This window comes from Podarcis bocagei (genome assembly GCF_964188305.1).
Source record: "Podarcis bocagei genome assembly, chromosome: 8".
Classification (NCBI taxonomy): domain Eukaryota; kingdom Metazoa; phylum Chordata; class Lepidosauria; order Squamata; family Lacertidae; genus Podarcis; species Podarcis bocagei.
Genome location: NC_138133.1, coordinates 20146933 through 20169248, shown reverse-complemented (window position 1 = coordinate 20169248; position 22316 = coordinate 20146933). Strand labels below are relative to the sequence as shown.

Here is a 22316-nt window from a genome sequence, read left to right as displayed (position 1 = left end):
TGTAAACCAATGATGGCATCCAGGATTTTAGCATAGCTGCGATCTGGAAGCAATTATCTTCCAACACCCACACCCCAGTCCACAAAAAGCAACCCCAAAGACTTCATTGCCTTTCTAACTTGTCTTATTTTTGTGGGTTTTTATTTTTTTAAGCTATTTAAACATAGTTAAAATGGCCCCATCAATATCAACACTGCTGTCATCTTCCTTTGCCTCCTATTTTGAGGAAGGGAGACTTGTGGCTGTGAGGGAATAGCTGACATCAGAACTCTGCAGTGGATTGCTCTGCTACTATGGCAGGCTAGAAGGGGGGCTGAGGTTGGTTTCTGCAAGAAAATACGTCTTGTTATGGTAAATATCATTCCGAAACCTTCCTCACACCCTTTCTCAGTTCAAATCCGGGGCTCCTTCACATGCAGAAGGCTTGCACTCCATTTACTTGCATGTAGATGCCATGCACATTTATATCTTTTCAAAGCAACCCCTCCCTGCAAAAACCCACACCCTTTTATCCATTTGAAATAAGACCCAATTTTAAAAAAAAGTATGAATTCATGTCTTTACTGCTAACTTTGGTTTTGAAGGAGAGGTGTGCTAAACAGCCCTATCAGAACTCAGCTAAAATCCTGGATTTCTTCATTAATTTCTATAGGCACTCCTGCCTCAGGGGAGGGAGGAAAAAACCTCAGCAGCTCAGTGGGTGAAATTGAGCCTTGTGGGTGACTCTAACTATTAAGTCTATGGGTGGGACGACTGTGGAACTTTATTTCCCTGCTCAGTCAAGCCTTCCTACACAGTGCCACTTAGTAATTACAATCAATATTACTGCTCTTGAGAAATGACACACCCTCCAACATTTCTCTGATGAAAATAGGGCTGTCCAATGCTATTTTTCTAGAAAAAATAAGTGCCGCAACACACCACGAACACCTCTGACATTTTCTTAGAATGGCAATGGCGCCCACCTAAGAGGTGAATACTGGCTGAAAAAAAGCCATGGGGACGTCTTATTCCATACCCTCCAACAATTCTCCGATGAAAGTAGGGACAACCTAAGGAAAAGCGGGACATTCCAGGATTAAATCAGAAACCGGGATGGCTTCTGTAAATCCAGGCCTGCCCCTGGAAATTAGAGACAATTGGAGGATCTGATATTACTGTGATTTAATTATTCTGCCAATGCTATTAGTCACCTTGAGTTTCCTTTGTGAAGGAAAGGTGGGGGTATATAACTTGATTGAATAATATTAGAACGAAGTTCATTGGCGTGATTGCCAAGCCCAACTCAAAGATAGGCTGACACTTTCATTGGCTTCTGTCACTTTTCTCCCCCTTTCCCTTCTCCTCTCCTAGACCTCTTATTATTCTATATTCTCTTTTTCTCTCACACCTGATTTCTTAATATTTCCTCAGTTGCCTGCTGTGCTGAGTGTGTGTGATCTCTCGTCATACCAGTTTTTCTATTCAGTGATGTTTTAATGATTTGTTTAAATCCCTCTCCTAGTACTTCAGGGCGAGATCAGTGTTTCCTTTCCAACTGACTTTACTGACTAAATTGCAGCCTCTTGATTGTTTCCTTGGTAATTTTTTGAATCTGCAGCATTGACTAGCATCCTTTTGGCTGCTTCTAGGCAGGACAAGGTAGGGCCTACAGGCCTCTGGTGTCACAAAGGTGTCCTTAGAAGACCTGAAACAACATGATTCTGGTTTATTTCGGTTAGCCCAGACTGATGTCCAGCCGGAGCCAAGAACTAAATTCTGTCTAATTATCTCACTTCTGATGAGTAAAATAATACCTTTTAAATTGTGTTTTTTATGTATCCTACCTGTGCCCCGAGGTGCTCGAAGCAGCTTGCATGGGGTTTCACACTATTTCATCCTCACAGGTAGGTGATTGGACTAAAGCACTCAGTGGATTTTGCCACGGAGCAGGAATTTGTACCTGGGTCTTCCCAGTTGAGTGCTATGCCCAATATACATAACCTCATTTCATATTGTGGATTTTCACCACCCCATTGTTGCTCTTTTGTTCCTTATTTCAGGTACTTCTGTTATCCAAGTGACAGCTACAGATGCTGATGATGCTAACTATGGCAACAGTGCCAAAGTTGTTTACAGCATCCTCCAGGGCCAGCCATACTTCGCAGTGGATCCAGAAACAGGTGAGAATGTCTATTGACTTGGCTTCCTGTTATTTATGCCAGCTCTGCTTTATTCTAATTATCTGGAGCTGTTGTCAGTCCTTTTAGTATTTCTTCCTTATATTTTCACCCAGTTTTCTTTTGTTTTTTTCCAAAGGTTTTTCATTGATATATTCATATACAGTGGTACCTCTGGATGCAAACGGGATCCGTTCCAGAGCCCCGTTCGCATCCTGAAGCGAATGCAGCCCGCATCTGTGTGTCTGTGTGTGTGTGTGTGTCGCGATTCACCACTCCCGCGCATGCACGTAACGTCATTTTGAGCGTTTGCGCATGTGCGAGCGGTGAAACCCGGAAGTAACGCATTCTGTTACTTCCGGGTCGCTGCAGAGTGCAACCCGAAAACGCTCAACCCAAAGCTACTTCAACCCAAGGTATGACTGTACTATTCATGTTCATCTGTTATTTGGTTGGAGCAGTTACTGCTGACTCCACCTTTCTTGGAGGGCAGAGGGGTCCTTGGACAAGGCATACTCTGTGGCCCCTAGTAACCTGGAAGAGGCAGACTGAACAAAAAGAGCAGCACCGGCCCAAATTTAAGCCCTGGGAGTGGACCAGAGTGGAAACCTCAGCAGCGAGGGCCTATCCCTGGCCTCGCCTCTCCCCCCAAGCCACCGTGGATTGGCACAATTCAAACCAGGGCTTGGTGGGAACTCTGCAGCATCGTGGAGATCAGGGGAAGGGGCCAACAGCCAAAACCAACATGATGTGGCTCTGAGGGAAGGCAGGAGCCGCCATGCTGGGTTGCAAGTGCCGCCCACCATTGGACCAGGTAAACGGGCATTCTTTGGTTGGAGAAGTTACTGCTGACTCCATCTTTGGGGGGGGGCACAGGGGTCCTTGGACAAGACGTGGAAGAGACAGGTTGAACAAACAGCAAATTTCCTCATAATGTCTCTTCTTGTGTGTGTCGCACAAAATAAAAACAAGAATGCTTTTTGGTTGGAGGGACATTTGCTGATTTCAAGCCCCCATCAAATGCCCAGTTTGCATCCTCTTCTTTAGCTGGCTCTGTGACAAAGCCATACTGCAGCCACACTGTCAACTATAGAAGGACAGCTGATTCGTAAACCTGGTTGTCTGGCTTCATTTGCATATCATTTACATGAGCGTGGCAAATGCCAAGCCACAGCTGCTGGATGCTGTGTGATATTTTGGAATAGCTGATGCAAAATGAGAGCAAGAGGCAGGGAATGGAACCTTATGAGCCAGCTCAATAAAAAATCATGACCCACTTTTAGAAACCATACAATTTGAAAGAAATAAAAAAGAGGAAGGAGGGAAAATGCCCTGTGATTTCTAAATTGCACAGAGCCCAATCAGCGCAGAAATGATGAAATTAATAATGGGTGCATTGAAATGAAGGAAGCTGCATGCTGTTTTCCTACCATCCCAAACCTCACCTTCTCATTCCATCCTGGCTGTTCTAAGAACCATCAAGGTTAGGCAGCCATCTTTTTGGGGGGATGGGGGACTATTTCCTCTGGTTAGGTCTTCCCATACTGAAAAATGACAAAGTACAGCAAAATGGCTTGAAGAGTGGAAGAGTGAACGGTATTGCTTCAGACTGTAGTTGGTGGGTACTGGTTTGCATTGCTGCCCCTCCCATGGTGTAACAATATGGCATGGCTGGGACCCTAATTTGTGTGTAGGAAAGTGGCACAGCAAACAAACAAACAAAAGCTTAGCACATCCTTTCCCTTGATGTGTGCATTTCCTATTTACATGCATTTATATATATATTTTTTTAAAAATGTGGTCACTCCTTAGCTATAGTCTGAACTGATGTTGTTGTTAGTGCTTTAAAAAAAAAGTTTAGGGGGAACTGTCATTTTCCTGCTCATACTGAAATACTGCCCCTAAGTGAGGCCAAACTTAGATTCAAAAATGTTTAGGGGTACCCCTGCGTCCCCCCAGAAAAAAGCACTGATTATTATTATTCCTCCACCATATTCAGCTGCATGTATAGTTTCAGTCCCTGCCATGATTTTGGAGAGGGCTGCAAACTCCTGTTCATTGCAGCCTTTCATCCTAAATGGAAAAATAACCACCAGTCAAAGTTGTTGTTGTTTTCAGAAAGCTTTCATTATGACAGATGTAACCATTTTTGTTCCCCCCCCCCCGAAGGATAATTACATTGATTTAGTGCCAATTTAAAAACACTGAGTAATGGGAGCTTCTTGTTTCCCTCTTTTCTTGCTGTGACATTAAACTAGTCATGGACTGAAAGCCTTATTTCAGTGCATACACCTTCAATTTTGTTTATTTACTGTGGATTAACTGGCACAGCATATCTGACACAAATCCATTTTAATACTCTCCTTCGACCTACTCCCACCTTCAATCTCATATTTCCTCCCCCTCTTCTCTTCCCTATAAGGCATCATCAAGACTGCTTTGCCTGATATGAGCCGAGAAAACCGAGAGCAGTACCAAGTGGTCATCCAGGCAAAAGACATGGGAGGCCAGATGGGCGGATTATCAGGAACCACAACGGTGAACATCACGCTGACCGACGTCAATGACAATCCACCTCGATTCCCCCAGAGTATGAACCATTTAATACTTCAGATGTGTTCAAAAAGCCTCTTTAAACTCTGTAGTTCAAGTTCCACCATCTGGGGACGTAAATGCAGATGCACTTCTGGTGTTGCAGCTATTTAAGGTCACACAGGAACATACATACATACATACATACATACATACATATATAATATTTCCAAAGGAAATAAACAAAGTTAACTCCCATAATAGTGTTAGGTCTACAAGCAAAAACAAGCAAACCAACAAATGCTAGAGGTACACAAAGCTTTGCTGCTTGTAGAATTATAAACAGCACCATCATTTACATGACTGGGTTTCCCAGCGACTCTGAGCGGCTTCCAACAAAATATTAAAAACACAATAGAACGTCAACTGTTAAAAACTTCCCTGAACAGGGCTGCCCTCAGATGTCTTCTAAAAGTCAAATAGTTGTTTATCTGTTTGACATCTGGTGGGAGGGAGTTCCACAGGGCGGGTGCCACTACGAAGAAGGCCCTCTGCCTGGTTCCCTGTAACCTTGCTTCTCTCAGCGAGGGAACCACCAGAAGGCCCTCAGAGTGTCCGGGCTGAATGATGGGGGTAGAGACGCTCCTTCAGGTATACTGGGCCAAGGCCATTTAGGGCTTTAAAGATCAGCACCAACACTTTGAACCACTACCAAGAAGGCCCTTTGCCTGGCTCCCTGTAGCTTCACGTCTCACAGTGAGGGAATTTCTAGAAAGCCCTTGGAACTGGACCTCAGCGTCCAGACTGGACAATGTAGGAGAAGACACTCCTTCAGGTACACAGGGCCCTGAAGAGTCAGGTGATAGCTTTAAGCCTGATTCTGCACAGCTCATAAACCACGAAACAGAATGCAGCAACTCCAATATATTTTGACCTGCCAAATGTCCAGTAATGTCCAGGACTTTTAGCAACTGACAGGCCACCTTACATGGGCAAAGTGTTGCATTCTGCTTGCTGGGAATCTAACTTGCACACAATCTAGGTCACATCCCACAGTCACATAACTAAATAGCCACCACTGTCCTTCTCCATCCTACTTGGTTCACAAACTGCACAGCACTTGATGGTCGTGCTGTGACAAAGGGTATGTTCTCAAAACTTTACACCCAGGAGCTGCAACCGGCATGATGTGCCTGATCATTGCAGCACATGCTGCAACACATGTGCTCATACACACACGTGGATGATGCAGCAATGCAAATCAAAACAGCTCTCCTTTTCAGGCACTTATTCTCACAAATGGAGCCATAGACAGTGTTGTTAGGCTGATCGGAAGGTCAGTGGTTCAAATCCGCACGACAGAGTGAGCTGAGCTCCTGTTGCTCTGTCCCACCTTCTGCCAAGCTAGCAGTTCAAAAGCATACCAGTGCAAGTAGATAAATAGGTACCGCTGTGGTGGGAAGGTAAACAGAGTTTCTGTGCACTCTGGTTTCCATCACGGTGTTTAGTCCTGTTGGCCACATGACCCAGAAAGCTGCCTGTGGACGAACGCCGGCTCCCTCGGCCTGAAAGCGAGATGAGTGCCGCAACCCCATGGTCGCCTTTGGCTGGACTTAACAGTCCAGGGGTCCTTTACCTTTTACCTTTTGTACCCCACCCCTGTGCTCCTCAAAAACCACAAAGCCCAACTAAATTAAAACTTTGTAACCTATTGGCCACTCTCTGCTTTGTACTATTTATTGGTTTTGTTCACTTTTTTAGCATGCTTATAAAATATATGTATTCACTTCTCCTCATGACTTAGCTCAGAGGTCTGCTTAAAATGCAAGGGTGTGATAGAGTAATTAATCATACTGAAGTTGGCGAACCCAAAGTAGGCTAGTATCACATATATTTTGCTGTAGTGTATGTCACTCAGTGACAGTCTCATAAAGACTACATATTAGAAGGTATCCATAAAGAAGCTTTGATATCAAGGCTGCTGTGGGGGTTGGGGTTTTTTTTTAGCTTTTACTCTTCCCCGTCGCTTCTTTGTGAGCACAAAAGAAATAAGAGCCTATGGAGATTGGTGTGCCTTCTTTTTAAGGTCTTAGATTATTTGAGTTACAGCCTCAAATAACAAGTAAGTGTGCCCTTTATTCACTGGCATATCAAATCACTAAGAGTCAACAAACGTATTGTGGCATAAGCTTTTGTGCACCCGACAAAGAGGGGTTTGACTCACGAAGGCTCATGTCATCATACAGTTGTTCCACTATATGAAAACTCAGTTTTCATATCCTGACAGCTGCTTTGTTTGTGGAAAAACCACCTTAGAAAGAGCTAATTTAGAGTGGAGATTGAAAATAAGTGTTTTCAACTTTTTCTTGCCCAGCGTTACTATTGCAAGGCTCACCCCCCTCCCTGCAAATTGCTGTCCCTACCAAGAGGTTCCAGGTTCTTGTGCATATTCAGATACATACAGTGGTACCTCTGGTTACGTACTTAATTCGTTCCGGAGGTCCATTCTTAACCTGAAACTGTTCTTAACCTGAAGCACCACTTTAGCCAATGGGGCCTCCTGCTGCTGCTGCACCGTTGGAGCACGATTTTTGTTCTCATCCTGAATCAAAGTTCTTAACCCGAGGTACTATTTCTGGGTTAGTGGAGTCTGTAACCTGAAGCATATGTAACCTGAAGCATCTATAACCCGATATACCACTGTATGTTAAATACCCTGCACAAAGAGAAGTGACTCAAGGGAAGGATTTGTAGAAGAAATACTGTGGGTGGAGAAAGGGAAGCATACCCTCCTGCTGCCACTTATTTGTCTACATCACCCCATACTAAAGATTATTTTCTGAAAGGAGGGTGGCTGACTGGATTTTGAGTGTACAGTCATACCTCGGGATAAATACGCTTCAGGTTGAGCGCTTTCGGGTTGCGCTCTGCAGCGACCCAGAAGTAATGGAGCCTGTTACTTCTGGGTTTCGCCACTTGTGCATGCGCAGATGGTCAAAATGACATCACGCGCATGCACGGAAGTGGCAAAATGCGACTGCGCACACGCCGACGCGCTGTCGTGTCTTACGTTCTGTTTGGGATGCGAACGGGGCTCTGGAACAGATCCCGTTTGCATCCCAAGGTACCACTGTATCATCCAGCTCAGGCTTTATCTGCGTTCCATCTGTGAGGGCAGGGCCAGTGTCAGAAATAGACAGCGTTGGGCACTACAGTGGCCTACATCACAGCAGATGGGCAGGGATCACAGCAAGATAGGAAGGTGCCTTATACCAACGTGTCTCTCTCTCTCTCTCTCTCTCTCTCTCTCTCTCTCTCTCTCTCTCTCTCACACACACACACACACACACACACCCCTTTAAAGCACTGTTAAATCACTCTAACAGTTATGGCTTTTTGCAAAGAATCCTGGGAAGTTTAGTTTGTTAAGGGTTCCAAGAGTTGTCAGGAGACCACTTGCAGAGTTCCTGCACCCTTAACAAACTACACTTCCCAGGATTCTTTGGGAGAATGTGTGTCAGTTAAAGGGACATAAGGTTGCTTTAAAGTGATGGTGTGCTCTTGGTATAAGTCAGCTTCCTGTGTTGCAGTGTATGGTGTGGCCATGACCCAAGGTGACTTTTTTGGTCCCTCCAAATGAGTATTGTCGACACTGATTGGCAATGGCTCTCCACGGTTTCAGACAGGGCACATTCCCAGTGAAATCTGGAGCTGCCAGAGATTGGACCTGGAATCTTCTGCATGCAAAGCACATGCAATACCAGTGAGCCCTTGAGCCCCTTCACCTTCTCCTCCTTCCTAGCGTTGCTTGTTCACCTGTCCTCTTTGAGCATGCCAGCAATGGCAAGACATAAGATAAAGAGCATCATCTTCCACTTGACTTGAACTCTGTCAGTTATACGGATTGGGCAAAGTGCATGTATTGCACTGGCGTCAGGCGGACCCATTCAGAGGAGGCACCTAGCCTACCCCCCTTCCCCCCGAATGACTACACACTTGCACATATGCAACAGATCCAAGGGATAATTTATCAAGCTCATCTTCAAAGACCTCGGCTCTAATCTTGACTGACCACCAAACAATAAATCTCAAGGGTTATATGTGGACTGTCCATCTTCCTCAGAGACCTATATCCAGGTGTGTTGATTATTTTTGTTGCTGAGTAGGCTAGCTGTGCTTCTTCCCATTCTACTCCACCTGAGAAAAGAGAGGGGTAGGGATTATTTTAGAGTCAAGAAATTGGCTATTAAGAGTCAGGTAGGAGTTACTGAACTGGAATAACAATCAGAGTGTTAGTGGCAGATAATAGGCTCTCAGGAAGGACAGCTTTCTTTAAGCAGAGGCTTGACAACCATATGTCAGGAGTGTTCTGATGGTGTTTCCTGCTTGGCAGGGGGTTGGACTCGATGGCCCTTGTGGTCTCTTCCAACTCTATGATTCTATGATTCTATGATACATTCTGGAAAATGTGTTTGTACCCGTCCCAGAAACTCATCCCCCTATCATCATTACATATATCCGGGAGAAGAGTCAATTCCACCATTACTCTTCTTCCCCCACATTATAAAGCAGTTGAAAATTGTGGAGTCAAAGGAATTTGTAACATCCTGCTATTCTGATACTGGTCCAATATTAGGGATTTGCGAATCAGCTTTTTGGAGCTAAAGTTACAGTTCCGATGACTTCTTCCATTCTTATTCTTATTTACCCACTTTGTTACCCACAAAGTTAAGATGGATGTACATAGGAGAAGAGGAAGCTGCCTTATACTGAATTAGATCATTGGTCCAGATAGTCTGTAATGACTGGCAGAGATTCTTTCAGGATTCCAGAGAGTGTCTCCTCCCTGGAGACACTGAGAACTTAATCTGGGACCCCAGGCATGCAAAACAGATGATCTACCACATGACAGGTCCTAAATGAAAATGCACTCTGCATTCACATATATTTCCTTCTTCAAATTTCCCTCTGTTTGCCTAAGAATTTAATTTTTTGAAACAAAGTTTCCTTGCGGGTTTATTTTAGTGATTTTGGAAGAAATGTCTATGTGCTAAAAAATGCAAAATCAGCACAGAGGATTGCCAGAGCATCTCTCATCATCTCAGATCAATAACGAACCATATCTGCTTCTAGCAATAATTTCTCCCATTCTGTCTGAGCAAAGCAGCACCCAGGTATAATATGTGTGTGAGAGAGAGAGGGACAGGCAGACAGACAAAGATGGAAATTCATTGTGATCTTAGAGTGGATTCACAGAGAACAGATATTTGGAGCCACCAAGTAGATACAAGAACTACAGCTGCCTTAAAAACTAGACAGGCTCGGCTGCTACTTGCTTTTTCTCTAGAAAAATTCACATTTCCCCACTATCCCAGAAAATTTATTTACAACAAGGACAATTTCCCTCACCTTGATAATCCATATTTAAATTATATTTAATGAGCAATACCTCTTATGTTCTCTTCTCTTCTGCTCATAGTTGCCTTACCTTTCAAAAGAGTGCACTGTTGACTTTAGACCAAAGTCTTCTTCCTGTTTTTTTTGTATGCTGAAGGCAGCTAATGGGCACCTTGTATGCTGACTTAATTGTAGGTACAGCTCCACATCTCCCCCTAAAGGGCCCTTTCCCCTTTTACTAAATCTTGGTTGGATGCTTTTACAGGACTGGTATAGTGCACTCAAGTTACTTCCTTTAATTTTAAGAAAAAGCAATTATTTTAACATTCAAAATGTGTCCCTTCTTACACCGACATTTTATCAGATTTCTTTTGTGCTGCTATGTATTTGCCTTCACTGATTTAGAGCTGTTTCAGCTTTGTCTCTTGCCAATTGAAATTCAAGCTCTTAACACCAAGTTGTGATTACATGGTATTGCTTCTGTTTATTGACTGTGTGAGCATGAGTTTAATTAGGTTCTTGGTGCAAATGCAGGTAGAAAAATACACCTTTCAAATCCCACTGTTTTTCAGTCATCATGAAATTCCTTTGCTGCACCTGACATGATAAAAAAGGGCTGTGGCTAGACACTCCCAGATGGTCATAAAACCGGATTAGATTTCTATGTCGATCGCATTTGCTGCCATGCCCAAGCTGAGGTAATCAGCAAACAGCATAATTTCAAAAATAGTACTGCCATCATAGTTAAAAGAGCTGACAAAGAAGCAGCAGTCATCACTGTGAACATTTCAGACATGAGGCTGCAAGGCAACTCCACCATGACATTTTACAGGACCCAATTATCAGATCCCACAGAGGAATACCAGAAAGATCTACACAATCTGATGAAGGAATTTCCTACCAAAGTGCAAATCAAAAGCCATACATCTGAGGAGCCTCAACTAGACATTTTCTATTTACTACCCAAACTACAGAAACCATGGCACTTTAGGTGCCCCATGGCACTTTAGGCTTCCGGTACCATCACAGATGGGGCGTTTGGATATACGGACTCTGTTTGAAGGCCATATGTCACCAGTACTCGTGCTTGGTTCTGAATACAACCAACTTTCTGAGGAAATGACAATCCGGTGACAAGCTTCCAGAACACAATACCCTAGACTACACCAATATCTCCACAAGGATGGGATATAAGCCATCAGTAATATCATCCTAGATGGAGTTCCAGCTACCAAACTTTGCCACTTGATACTCACTTTCATTTCAGATTTAGGGAGAACATTTATCTTCAGATCAATGGCTCTGCCATGGGCACTCTTGGATGGACCCAAAGTATGCCAGCATCTCATGGCTGATTTGGAATACCCCATTCTCATTGCCTGTCTCCTAAAGCCTTTCCTCTCCTTGAAACACACTATACCTATGTCTATGTCTATGTCTATGTCTATGTCTATGTCTATGTCTATGTCTATGTCTATATCTATCATCTATCTATCTATCTATCATCTATCATCTATCATCTATCATCTATCATCTATCATCTATCATTTATCATCTATCATCTATCATCTATCATCTATCATCTATCATCTATCATCTATCATCTATCATCATCTATCATCTATCATCTATCTATCCCGCCCATCTGGCTGGGTTTTCCCAGCTACTCTAGGAAGCTAATATCATATATAAAAACACAACACAACAAAACATCAAACATTTTAAGAAAACAAAATATCATTAACAAGCAACAAACAAATCAATCAATCAATAGAAATCAACAGCAACAACAGACAGTGTACAGTTATGCCCAAATTAAAATAACCACCAACTCCAACTAAACATTTAACCAACACCAATCCGACAATAATAATAATAATAATAATAATAATAATAATAATAATAATAATAATAATAATAATGGAACCATTTAAAACATTTTAGCCAGTTTTCAGCTGCCACATTTATGACATCTTTATCATCTGGATTTATCAACAAAGACAGTTTGAGCGGTTCTACCCAGATTTCAATAAGCTTCAACCTGCAATCAACTTGAGCCTTGACCTATTCAGACAGCAGGTTCACTTTCTTGAAACTACTTTAAAATTATACAATGGACATTTACCGGTAAGTATCACTATACATAGGAAACCAAACGTCTGCTACACCTATTTACATGATTCCAAAGTGCATCCAGAACATGCACTACAAAATCTATCGTCTACACCCAATCTCTATGATATAATTGCATCAGCTCAGATTCATCACACTCACAAGATAGAAAAAAGTTACATCAGGCATTAATCAAACCACAGCACCTCCCTCATCCATTGATGTGGGAGATCAACCAAGCCAGATTGGTACTACTACAGGACAAACCTTGAAGAGAAAATGACAGAAATCCACTTGTCATTATTTATAGTTCCCAGCTGAAACCACTCAAACATAATCAGTGGTCTATAGGCTATCGTCAGTCAATAGACACCTCAATTTCACAGGTCTTGGGTGGTAGGTCTGTACTTACATAAAGCCCCAGACAACTATCCCAAAGCAACCACTCATCAGCAACTACAGGCCGCATAACAGAGATCTGGGACCAGACCCTGCAGTAAACCCAGGTGCCAAATCTGCCCCTCTTTCTACTCTGGCAACACTATTACTCTATCTAATTGCGTATTGTGCCAGTCACACAATCAGTTGTTCATTCACCTGTTCATCTTCCAGAGTGATATATGTTATCTCCCAGCAGTAGCTTTCAGCATTCTGCATAGGACAAATAGCCCAGTCTCTACACAAAAGAACCAATTAATGTGATCCAGGAAAGCTTATGAAATAATAAATATACTGTAATAAATATAGTGCCACAACACTGTTTCTTGTATCTGCTGCAACAAGCTACCATGGCTACCACTCTGTAAACCTCATAACTTCAGACTGCACATGGACACAGTATATTTTAAAATATGTATTTTAATATAAAAATAACCTTATAAATATTCCCAGTTATAAACACACAAACCCAAAGAAAACTAGAACATCCTCAGGAGTTAGTCAAGCCCTCTCCTTCATGTTCTCCTTTTGTACATAGAGGGAAGTTTGGGCTTTTATATGATGGAGCACTAAGAAATAGACCCTCTGACATGCACAATGAACTAGCATGTTCCACATTGTTTGGTCTCTCACTTTGCTCTGCACAAAGTGATCTTGACTTCATCAACATAGTCTTCATTCATAACCTTTAGGACTGTGGCCCACACACAGGTCACAGAGTACTTCAGACCTCAAGTACTCATTTAATCAGTGCCGGATTTACGTTTAAGCTAAACAAGCTATAGCTTAGGGCCCCACTTTCTTGGGGGCCCCCAAAAAAATTAAAGGCAAAAAAACTGGATGTACATTTCCAAAATATAAGATAAAAACAAATAGAATAAAACCTACATATAGCAACAGTGTTTTGTGTTGTGTAGGCCTCTATAATGTAAGTAATGGGCCCTGCCTGCCAGCCTGCTCCCTAAAATATCACTGGTTTGCTCATTTCTATATATAGGGTACCTACATTCTGTATGGACTGGTTGCATACTTCTTAATTGTATTTCAGTTCAACAATTACTTTGATAAAATATATATTTTGTTATGTGCTTTAGAAAGCTATTAGGTCCATAAATCACCATATAGTATATATTCAACACAAAAAACAGTGACAATTTGTTGTTGACAAAGGACAGCTGGACATATAAAGGGCCCCATTACCTTCAGTAGCTTAGGGCCTCATCAAACCTAAACCTGGCCCTGCATGTAATGCATTTTTTTCATGGCTCTGCCCTATATGACAGTGTTCAGGAACGTCTCTGTAGTCAGAGCTAGTATGAAACAGGCGCCTAGCACTCTGAGATGGGCTGCAAACAGCAAATCCCACTTTTGGTAGCTTCTCTGAAACAGGTGATTGTGTTGGTTGTGATCAACAGGGACGTCTTTACCACTGGGCATAGTGGTGAGGCAAACCAGGGTGCCAAGCAGTGGAGGGCACCAGGCGGAGAGTCCGGGGAGAGTCCAGGGAGGGGAGAGTGGGGAGGTAAGTGAGGCGAAGCAGGGGCTTGGTGCCTGCGCACCTCCAGTGCTTGTCGGAGGCGGGAAGGCTCCGGATGCTTTCCTGCAGTCCGGAGCTCTCTCTGCTGGCTCCGCAACACACCACCTCCTCGGCTGTGTGGTGTGTGCTTGTATCCCAAGCTCTGCGTATAATAAACATGACTCTACCACCGCTCCCCCCATCCACTCTACCTCAAAAGATCCCTGCGCTTGTGGCTACACACTGCAACTGCTGCCCGCAGCGCCCCTCCCTCCTTCCCCACCGCCTTGCACAGAGCTGCCCCCACCACCTCTGCACTCCTTCACAGGAACCGGGTTTTCTTCCCCTGCCTGATCCCCTCCCAGTCACACTCTCTCTCCCCCCTTCCTCCCCAAGCAAGGATGGCGAGACTGTGGCTGAGTGAGCACGCTTCTCTGCTGCGGCGATGCGGACGGCCCAGCCCGCTTCGCCTGTCTCTGCCCGGATGAGACCCCCGCCTGCCTCCCCATCGTGCCTGGCTTCCCAGCCTCACACCATGATCCCGCCACAGGAACTGGCCTCGTGCGAGCAGCACGGGGCAGCAGCGCAAGGGCGGGAGCAGCCTTTCCTAAAAAAGGCCAACAACTTGAGGATTCCCGCCCCCCTTAATAAACGTCAACAACTCTGGGAAACGGGGGTGTGTGCTGGAGGGATCTTTGCACCACGGCACCGGATATGCTTAAGACAGCCCTGGTGATCAGCAAAGCATCTGCTGTAGCACTGGGCTACAAACTTCAATGCCCACATGTGTAGAAGCTTCTCACTTTCTTCCATGAAGGGAAATGCTTATTTGTCTGCATTGTAGGCTTTCTATATTATATGCTAAAACAATCTCCTGAATGTGAAAGAAAATGAGGAAAACCCTGGGCTTATAGGCCCCTGTGCATGCATCTGAACTCCTGCATAACCAGCTGATTGCTATGTAGCATCCTGGACTGATTTATTCCCAGTGTCAGAAACATGACGCATCTCCTCAGTTCTGAGATTGGATTGGAAAAGAGAACTCAAAATAGAAAGAGAAATTGTCCCTTTGTTTCCATGCCTTTTGATCAAAGTAGACATGATATATTCATTCGCTTAATTTTTAGCTCACCTTTCAGTTCAAAGAACATCTCCAGCATAGTTCCTAGAAATTAAAATTAGGCTTTCTAAACCATTCAATTATTAAAACAGCTAAAATATCCAATTACCATATGCAGTTCAAATCACCAATCAGCCACAGCAAAAATAAACAGGAGCACAAAGATATTCATTATCAACTAACTTGAGACTTTAAGAAACAGAAATCTTCCCACCCTGGTTCAGCTTCTTAATGCAGAGATGAGTTACATTGGTAGATTTCCTTAGGCAGGGAGTTCCATGGGGAAGAGACAAATACTGAAAAGACACTGGTTCTTTTAAGTGCCTTAGGGCACAAAAATCTGTAGAGCCCAAAGTAGGGCCAAATCTAATGACCTAATTATACAAGGAAGTTCATACAGGAACAAACATTCCCTTAACAGCGAAAGCCTATGCATGCTTATTCAGGAGCATGTCCAATATTATCCAATGGAACATGGTCCCATATAGGTGGGTACAGAATGTCCCCCTGGCAGAGCAATGCCAGGCTTGGGCTGTGTGGCTTGGACAGAGGTGCTGTCAGGGCCATCTTACCCATAGACGCTAGGGGTGCGGGGCACCCAGGTGCCAGGCTCTCAGGGGCACCAGGCTTTGAATCCAGGGCCTGAGAATTGAGTCTGGGGAAGAGCCCACCTGTCGGTCAGTCGGAGCGCTGTGGCGGGCTCTTCTGCTGCGGGCGGCTCTGTGCTGCGGGTTCGGGGCCGACTGAGCCAGCAAGACACTGAGGCAGCTGGCCTACTCCGCCCTCCTGCATGCCTGGGAATGGGCAACCGGGGGGGGGGGGTAGATCTTTGCACCCTGGCGCCACATATGCTTAATACAGCCCTGGGTGTTGTCCCCTCCACCAGCTAAACCAGCCTCCTGCTAGCCACTACCAACAGAGTGACACAAGCCTTAGTACAGCATTCCCCTACTGCCTGTCAAACAGTTAGGTGGCAGTGCCATCAGTGGGATTCCCACTCCAGAAAACAGCAGGTGGTCTTGAAATCAGGCTTTCTGGAGGCAGGGTGAGGCTGAGCTGGCCTGGGATCCATTGGATCCCAAGCTGAGCACACCGATGTCATGTGATGGCAGAGAGCCCAATCGCTGTGCCAGCTTGCAAACAATCGTTCCATCATGAGTTGTAAAGGTGTGTTGTTGTTGTTGTTTAGTCGTTTAGTCGTGTCTGACTCTTCGTGACCCCGTGGACCAGAGCATGCCAAGCACTCCTGTCTTCCACTGCCTCCCACAGTTTGGTCAGACTCATGTTTGTAGCTTCAAGAACACTGTCCAACCAACTCGTCCTCTGTCGTCCCCTTCTCCTTGTGCCCTCCATCTTTCCCAACATCAGGGTCTTTTCCAGGGAGTCTTCTCTTCTCATGAGGTGGCCAAAGTATTGGAGCCTCAGCTTCAGGATCTGTCCTTCCAGTGAGCACTCAGGGCTGATTTCCTTCAGAATGGATAGGTTTGATCTTCTTGCAGTCCATGGGACTCTCAAGAGTCTCCTCCAGCACCAGAATTCAAAAGCATCAATTCTTCGGCGATCAGCCTTCTTTATGGTCCAGCTCTCACTTCCATACATCATACATCCATACATCACTACTGGGGAAAGGTGCATTAGCAGTGCCAAAACCCCACCCGCTGGGGACAAAAGGTTTGGATTGTGCTATAAGAAATTTTGGGCTCCTGTGATGTTGTGCATCCTTCACTTTGTATGTGAGCACTCAGCTTTTCTCAGAAGTCCTGAGTGACAACTTGGACCTTTACAAAGGATTATTTGATCTAGGCAAGTTTTCCAGATGTACTCAGATTTCCCCTACAACTCTGAAGGCAACCAACGTTAAAAGTGAGCAAACTGCTATGCTCAGGTTTCTAATTAGAGCCCGCATACTGAATTTCCCACTGCTTGCTTGGAAAGCTGATCTTACTTTGAACTATGTAATATCCACACAGATCAGCTGAATGTTACCTGACTTTACCCCATCCTTGAGCAGAAAGGTGACAAACCCTACTGAGAAATTTGGGCTTATTTACATTAAAAAGAGAGGACTTCTTTTTAAAAGTCCAACACATGTGTTGCCTGAACAGAGCCATCCAAAACCACCTCAGATTTTGCTTCAGGCAAAATCCAGTGGCAGTTCCATTTCCAAGAACCACCAGTTTCTGAGGCTATGTAAACTAAATAAACCATTCTTGCTTTTAGATTTAATTTTCAAAATAGGGGGTGGAGATCATTAATGGCACTAGACAGTTAGTGCCGTAACCACGGCAGGGTTCCTATTTGCATTGAATTTTTAAACATTTGCAAGAAAAGTAGCGGTAAGAGGCTTTTGAAGCAGTATAATCTTTTCCCACCACAAGAAAAAAAACACCCTTGACTCTGACAGGTACTCCTTTCCACTGTGTTCAGATTAACTCTTGCCTTGTGGTGCTTTCCTCAACTCACCAGGCCACTGAGGAGCCTTCTCTGTTTCTTCTCATGGCATTTTAAAATTATGTATGCAGATGAAACACCTATGAATGTGCACACTCACACTCCCTCTCACAAGTTTCTTGCGTTGTTGTTTTATTTCCCAGGCACATATCAGTTCAGCTCCCTGGAGTCTGCACCACTCGGAAGTTCGCTTGGCAGAATAAAAGCCAATGACCCCGATATGGGTGAAAACGCTGAGATTGAGTACAGCATAGCTCCCGGCGATGGATCGGACGTCTTTGATATCATCACTGACAAGGACACACAGGAAGGGATTATAACTGTCAAAAAGGTTTATTTTTCCTCCTTCTCTTTTATTGGACTTAGCACTCCAGGTCTTAGGGTGTGTGTTTTCTCTCAGACAGGAGGGAGGAGAAGGTTCCCTGTGAGGTCAGTTGCAGAGAAGCTAGCATATTATGTCTGTTCTTCTTCTTTTCATTGCCAGGTAACCGTTAAACTTCAGAACTTGTGGTGTGGTTTTTTTTGTTTTGTTTTGAGTATGTCAGTTCACCTATAGAGATATCCTTGGGAGCTCAGGCCTGTCAGATGCATTCAGACATCCCTGCATGACAACTTCTGAAGGATGGATATGTCAGGGTAAGGGAGGGTGGTTAGCTTCACAAAGCAGCCCACCAGGTGAACTCTTGCCGTTTGGTTTGCAGTGAATGGAGACAGCCAAACTATGAAATCTGGTCCTGAAGATAGAGGTCTGAGGAATTCCAGCCTCTAATGAGCACATTCCATGGGCAGCCTTTGGTCTACTAATGAGACCTTCCCTGCTGCCTGGACTCTGTCAAACAGCTATATATATATATATATATATATAATGTGAACACACATAAATTTAATGTGGCCTTATAGCTACTGCTTTCCTTTAAAGGAGATGGGCACAAATTGAAATTGTGTCAGCAATATTTGGGTTCTAAGGCTTCCTCTCACCTTATTAATAAATATTTTGATGGGATCTTATCTGTCTCAAGCTTTTGGGGGGATGCCTCATACCTGTGTCCTCCCTGCATGCCTGTTGGCTGTCTTCTCCACTCAAACACCTGCAGGTCAAGAAATTCTGTGGGCAAATTCCTGTAAGGAACTGCTGGCCTAGGGCATCTGCTTTCAGGTCTCTCTTGATCTCCCATTGGCTAGCATACAGATGACTTCTACTCACAGGTTATCTTGAAAGAGTGAGAGAAAATAATAATAATTTGTGTGCCAGAACAAATCTATACCCTGTCTCTCCATAGTGCAAGGAGGTTGCGGGATAGACATATTATTTATTTTCAACAGTGTAGTATGTGCCTCTAAACTACAGTATGTGTTATAGCTCGCAGCTAGGCAGGAGTTAAATTGTATGCACATTAAAATATTTGGACAGCTTTCTGCTGTAGTGGAGACCACATGCCCTACTATGGGCATAGCCCAGATTTAAGGGGGGAGGGGCAAAACTTTTGTTGGGAAAACAGTGGGCTATATGTGTCCAATCAAGTTATCCCATTAGGACAAGGAATCACACATGTGCAATGAGACTTCCTCTCTCTCTTCTCCCTGTACACACCTGCGACACCCCCCACAAGACTGTTCTAGGATTTCCACACACCCCAACCCTCCAGAGCTGATTGGGGGTTGGGTGGGTGGGGAGAAGAGGGAGATGAAGTCCTATTGCACAGACAGAAGTCCTTACACTAATGGGAAAACTTAATCAAATTTAACCCTATGAGATTACAAGAGAGTAGCAACCCAAAGCACAGGTTACCCATAGACTACTATAACTCTTCACTTGGTCATATATTGAGCTAGAACAGTGCTGCAGTAGCTTGGTAGATCAATTCTCTCCACTATACAGATGGACCCTGCTTGAACTGTGCCCTTCACACAAGCCAAATCCTTCAAACTGGAAAGCCTAGAGGAGATCATGTGAGATGGAGCATGGTCTGCCTAATCCAAGTGCTCACAGGGCAAGCCCAGTTCATATGTTCATATTGGAGGTTGTGTGGAGAGTAGCTTGCACTGCTCCTTCACCTCTGCTAATTCACCATCATCTCCCAAGGAATGTAAGAGCCATGGTAACAGTCACCCAATTAAATTCACAAGTTTAAGTGACAGCAAAGCAGGAACAGTCTTACTAAAATTCAAGTTGCCTTTCTAGCTTTAGGTTTACTTTGTCAGTACAACATCACATAGTTTTACACTGTAATTCCAAGGGCCAAACTAAATGTTAATGAATGTGTCATTCAAAACTCTATATTCCCTTTGTAATATTATTATGGGGGATTGTCAGTGGCATTTTCTGGGTTAAGTGGGTGAATAGGAGGAGATCTGGGCAAAGCTAAACATCCTCTTTTCTTTCCTTATCTTCCCCTGATGAATGTTTTTCTCTCTCTTTGCTGAGTTCAGCTTTAGTTAAAAATGAGCATCCTGAAGGTGCCAAGATTTATCCTAAATGAGAACAATTTCTGGCTCATATATATATATTCTACTGATTGTTACAGGACTATGTTTAGAATGGGTGTAATTTTGAGTCAACAGCAATTAGTCATTGATTTTGTGGATTGCAGCTAATGGTGCATGCAACATGCAGTGTGTTTTGGCAGATCTCAGAGAGATGAAACAGTGATTTGTATTGATGGATATATAAGAACCAACACACCCACCCCAAACAAAACTTTAAAAATGCCACAGTAGGCAAAATTAAGTTGACGAGGGGCCTTTATCAGAGCCATTATTATTTCAGAGATCATTATTGCAGCAATTAAGGCTGAATCCCTAAGCCCATTCACTTGGGTAAGTAAGTTTCATTGATTTCAATGGAATGTACTCTGAAATAAATACCGGAATTTTGTATGAGTCTGGTGCATAGGATTTGAAGATTGGTAGAACAAATACATAATGACACTTCGCTCTCACAAATTCACGCTGGATGGATGAATCAAAATTGTGAGTGTACTTCCCCAAGATGACATTGAAAACTTGGTTCACGCATTGTCTAACATGTTCGGGTTATAAGAAAAGTCTGAAAACAGGATATTATTCACCTCTCTGCTTCAAAAGCTGGGACAAGAAATAGCAGCCAGCAACTGCAACACAGGCCAAGAGGAGATGGAAAGTTGCTTGGTGAGAGTTCCCTTTCACAAAATTTAAACTATGGAAGTATCTTCACAGTGGTAAATGGTGTATCTGTTATTGTGGAAAGCAGGAACTAAAACTAAATGAGTCAAACATACTAGTACAGTAGTACCTTGGTTGTTGAACTTAATCCATTCCAGGAGACCATTCGACTCCCAGAACCATTCAAAAACCAAGGCACTGCTTCCTATTGGCTGTAGGAGCTTCCTGCATTCAATCGGAAGCCATATAAGCTGTGTCAGACTTTCGGCTTCCAAAAAACGTTCACAAACCAGAACACTCACTTCCAGGTTTGCGGTGTTTGGGAGCCGATTTGTTTGGGAGCCAAGCCATTTGACAACCAAGGTACCACTGTACCTGGAAATGGGATGTTTCAAGTAGGTCTTACAAGACTGAGGAAGGAGAATTTGCAGTGGGAGAACATACCTAGTGTTGCATTATGACTGAGCAGACCCAAGTTCAACTCCCTACACAGTTAAGAAGCTCACTGGGTGACCTTAGGCCAATCCAAATCTGTCAGCCTAACGAGCCTCACAAATTCATTGTGAGGATATAATTAGAGGAGGCAGGAGTAGGTGCACCATTTTGAAAAGTGGGACACTGTATTAGTAGCTAGCGCTATGCTTTCCCCCCACTGCCTTTAAAAATTATCTAAGCACATTAACTCCTGCCAACCTAGCAGTTCTAAAGCACATCAAAGTGCAGGTAGATAAATAGGTACCACTCCAGCGGGAAGGTAAACAGCATTTCTGTGTGCTGCTCTGGTTCGCCAGAAGCAACTTAGTCATGCTGGCCACATGACCCGGAAGCTGTACGCCGGCTCCCTCGGCCAATAAAGCGAGATGAGGGCTACAACCCCAGAGTCGGCCACAACTGGACCTAATGGCCAGGGGTCCCTTTACCTTTACCTAAGCACATTAAAGTAATATAATAAAATTTACTAAGAGTAAAAATGTGGCAAGATACTGCCTCGTTTATTGTCTTTCCCCCACAAAACACTGTCAGAAATTGAGAAGAGAACATATTACCATGTCGTCGTCCCCCCATCATTTTGTTGTGATGGAATAGAACAGTTGGGAAACTGTCTTGGTGGATGATAGATAAGAACATAGTAATCTGCCTTATAGCAAGTCAGGCCTTTGAGCCCATGTAGATCTGTATTATCTGCCCTGATTGGCAGCGACTCTTCACATTTCCAGTCTTACCTGGAGATGCAAGGTCTTGAACCTGGGACCTTTTGCATGCAAAACAGGTGCTCTACCACTTAGTAGTATGACTGATCACAGGACAGATAGAAATTTTGGAGTTAGCAAAAAGATTTATATCAAGTGGTTTCCAACAGTACTAGTTCTACTTCGTTATCCTTCTGAAATGTAGTTGTTTTTCTATGTGACATTCTTTTCCATTTCTTCTCCCCCACCCCACCTTTGAC

General features: G+C 43.8%; 1 protein-coding gene and 1 long non-coding RNA gene across 2 annotated transcripts in view; one reads left to right on the top strand and one right to left on the bottom strand.

Moving 5' to 3' along the window:
• The window catches only part of CDH9 (cadherin 9), a 134560-nt gene that overhangs the window by 92313 nt on the left and 19931 nt on the right, over nt 1-22316 (top strand). Inside the window, exons 4-6 of the mRNA XM_081206327.1 lie at nt 2043-2162; nt 4582-4749; nt 17869-18056. Of these exons, the coding sequence (XP_081062453.1) occupies nt 2043-2162; nt 4582-4749; nt 17869-18056 (476 nt within the window). The remainder of the gene's footprint in view (nt 1-2042; nt 2163-4581; nt 4750-17868; nt 18057-22316) is intronic.
• Nucleotides 8687-22316, bottom strand: LOC308594028. The gene is made up of 3 exons (XR_014011241.1): nt 18767-22316; nt 15287-15319; nt 8687-8888 (listed from the first exon to the last, which is right to left on the bottom strand). It is a non-coding gene; the product is annotated as an uncharacterized lncRNA (long non-coding RNA).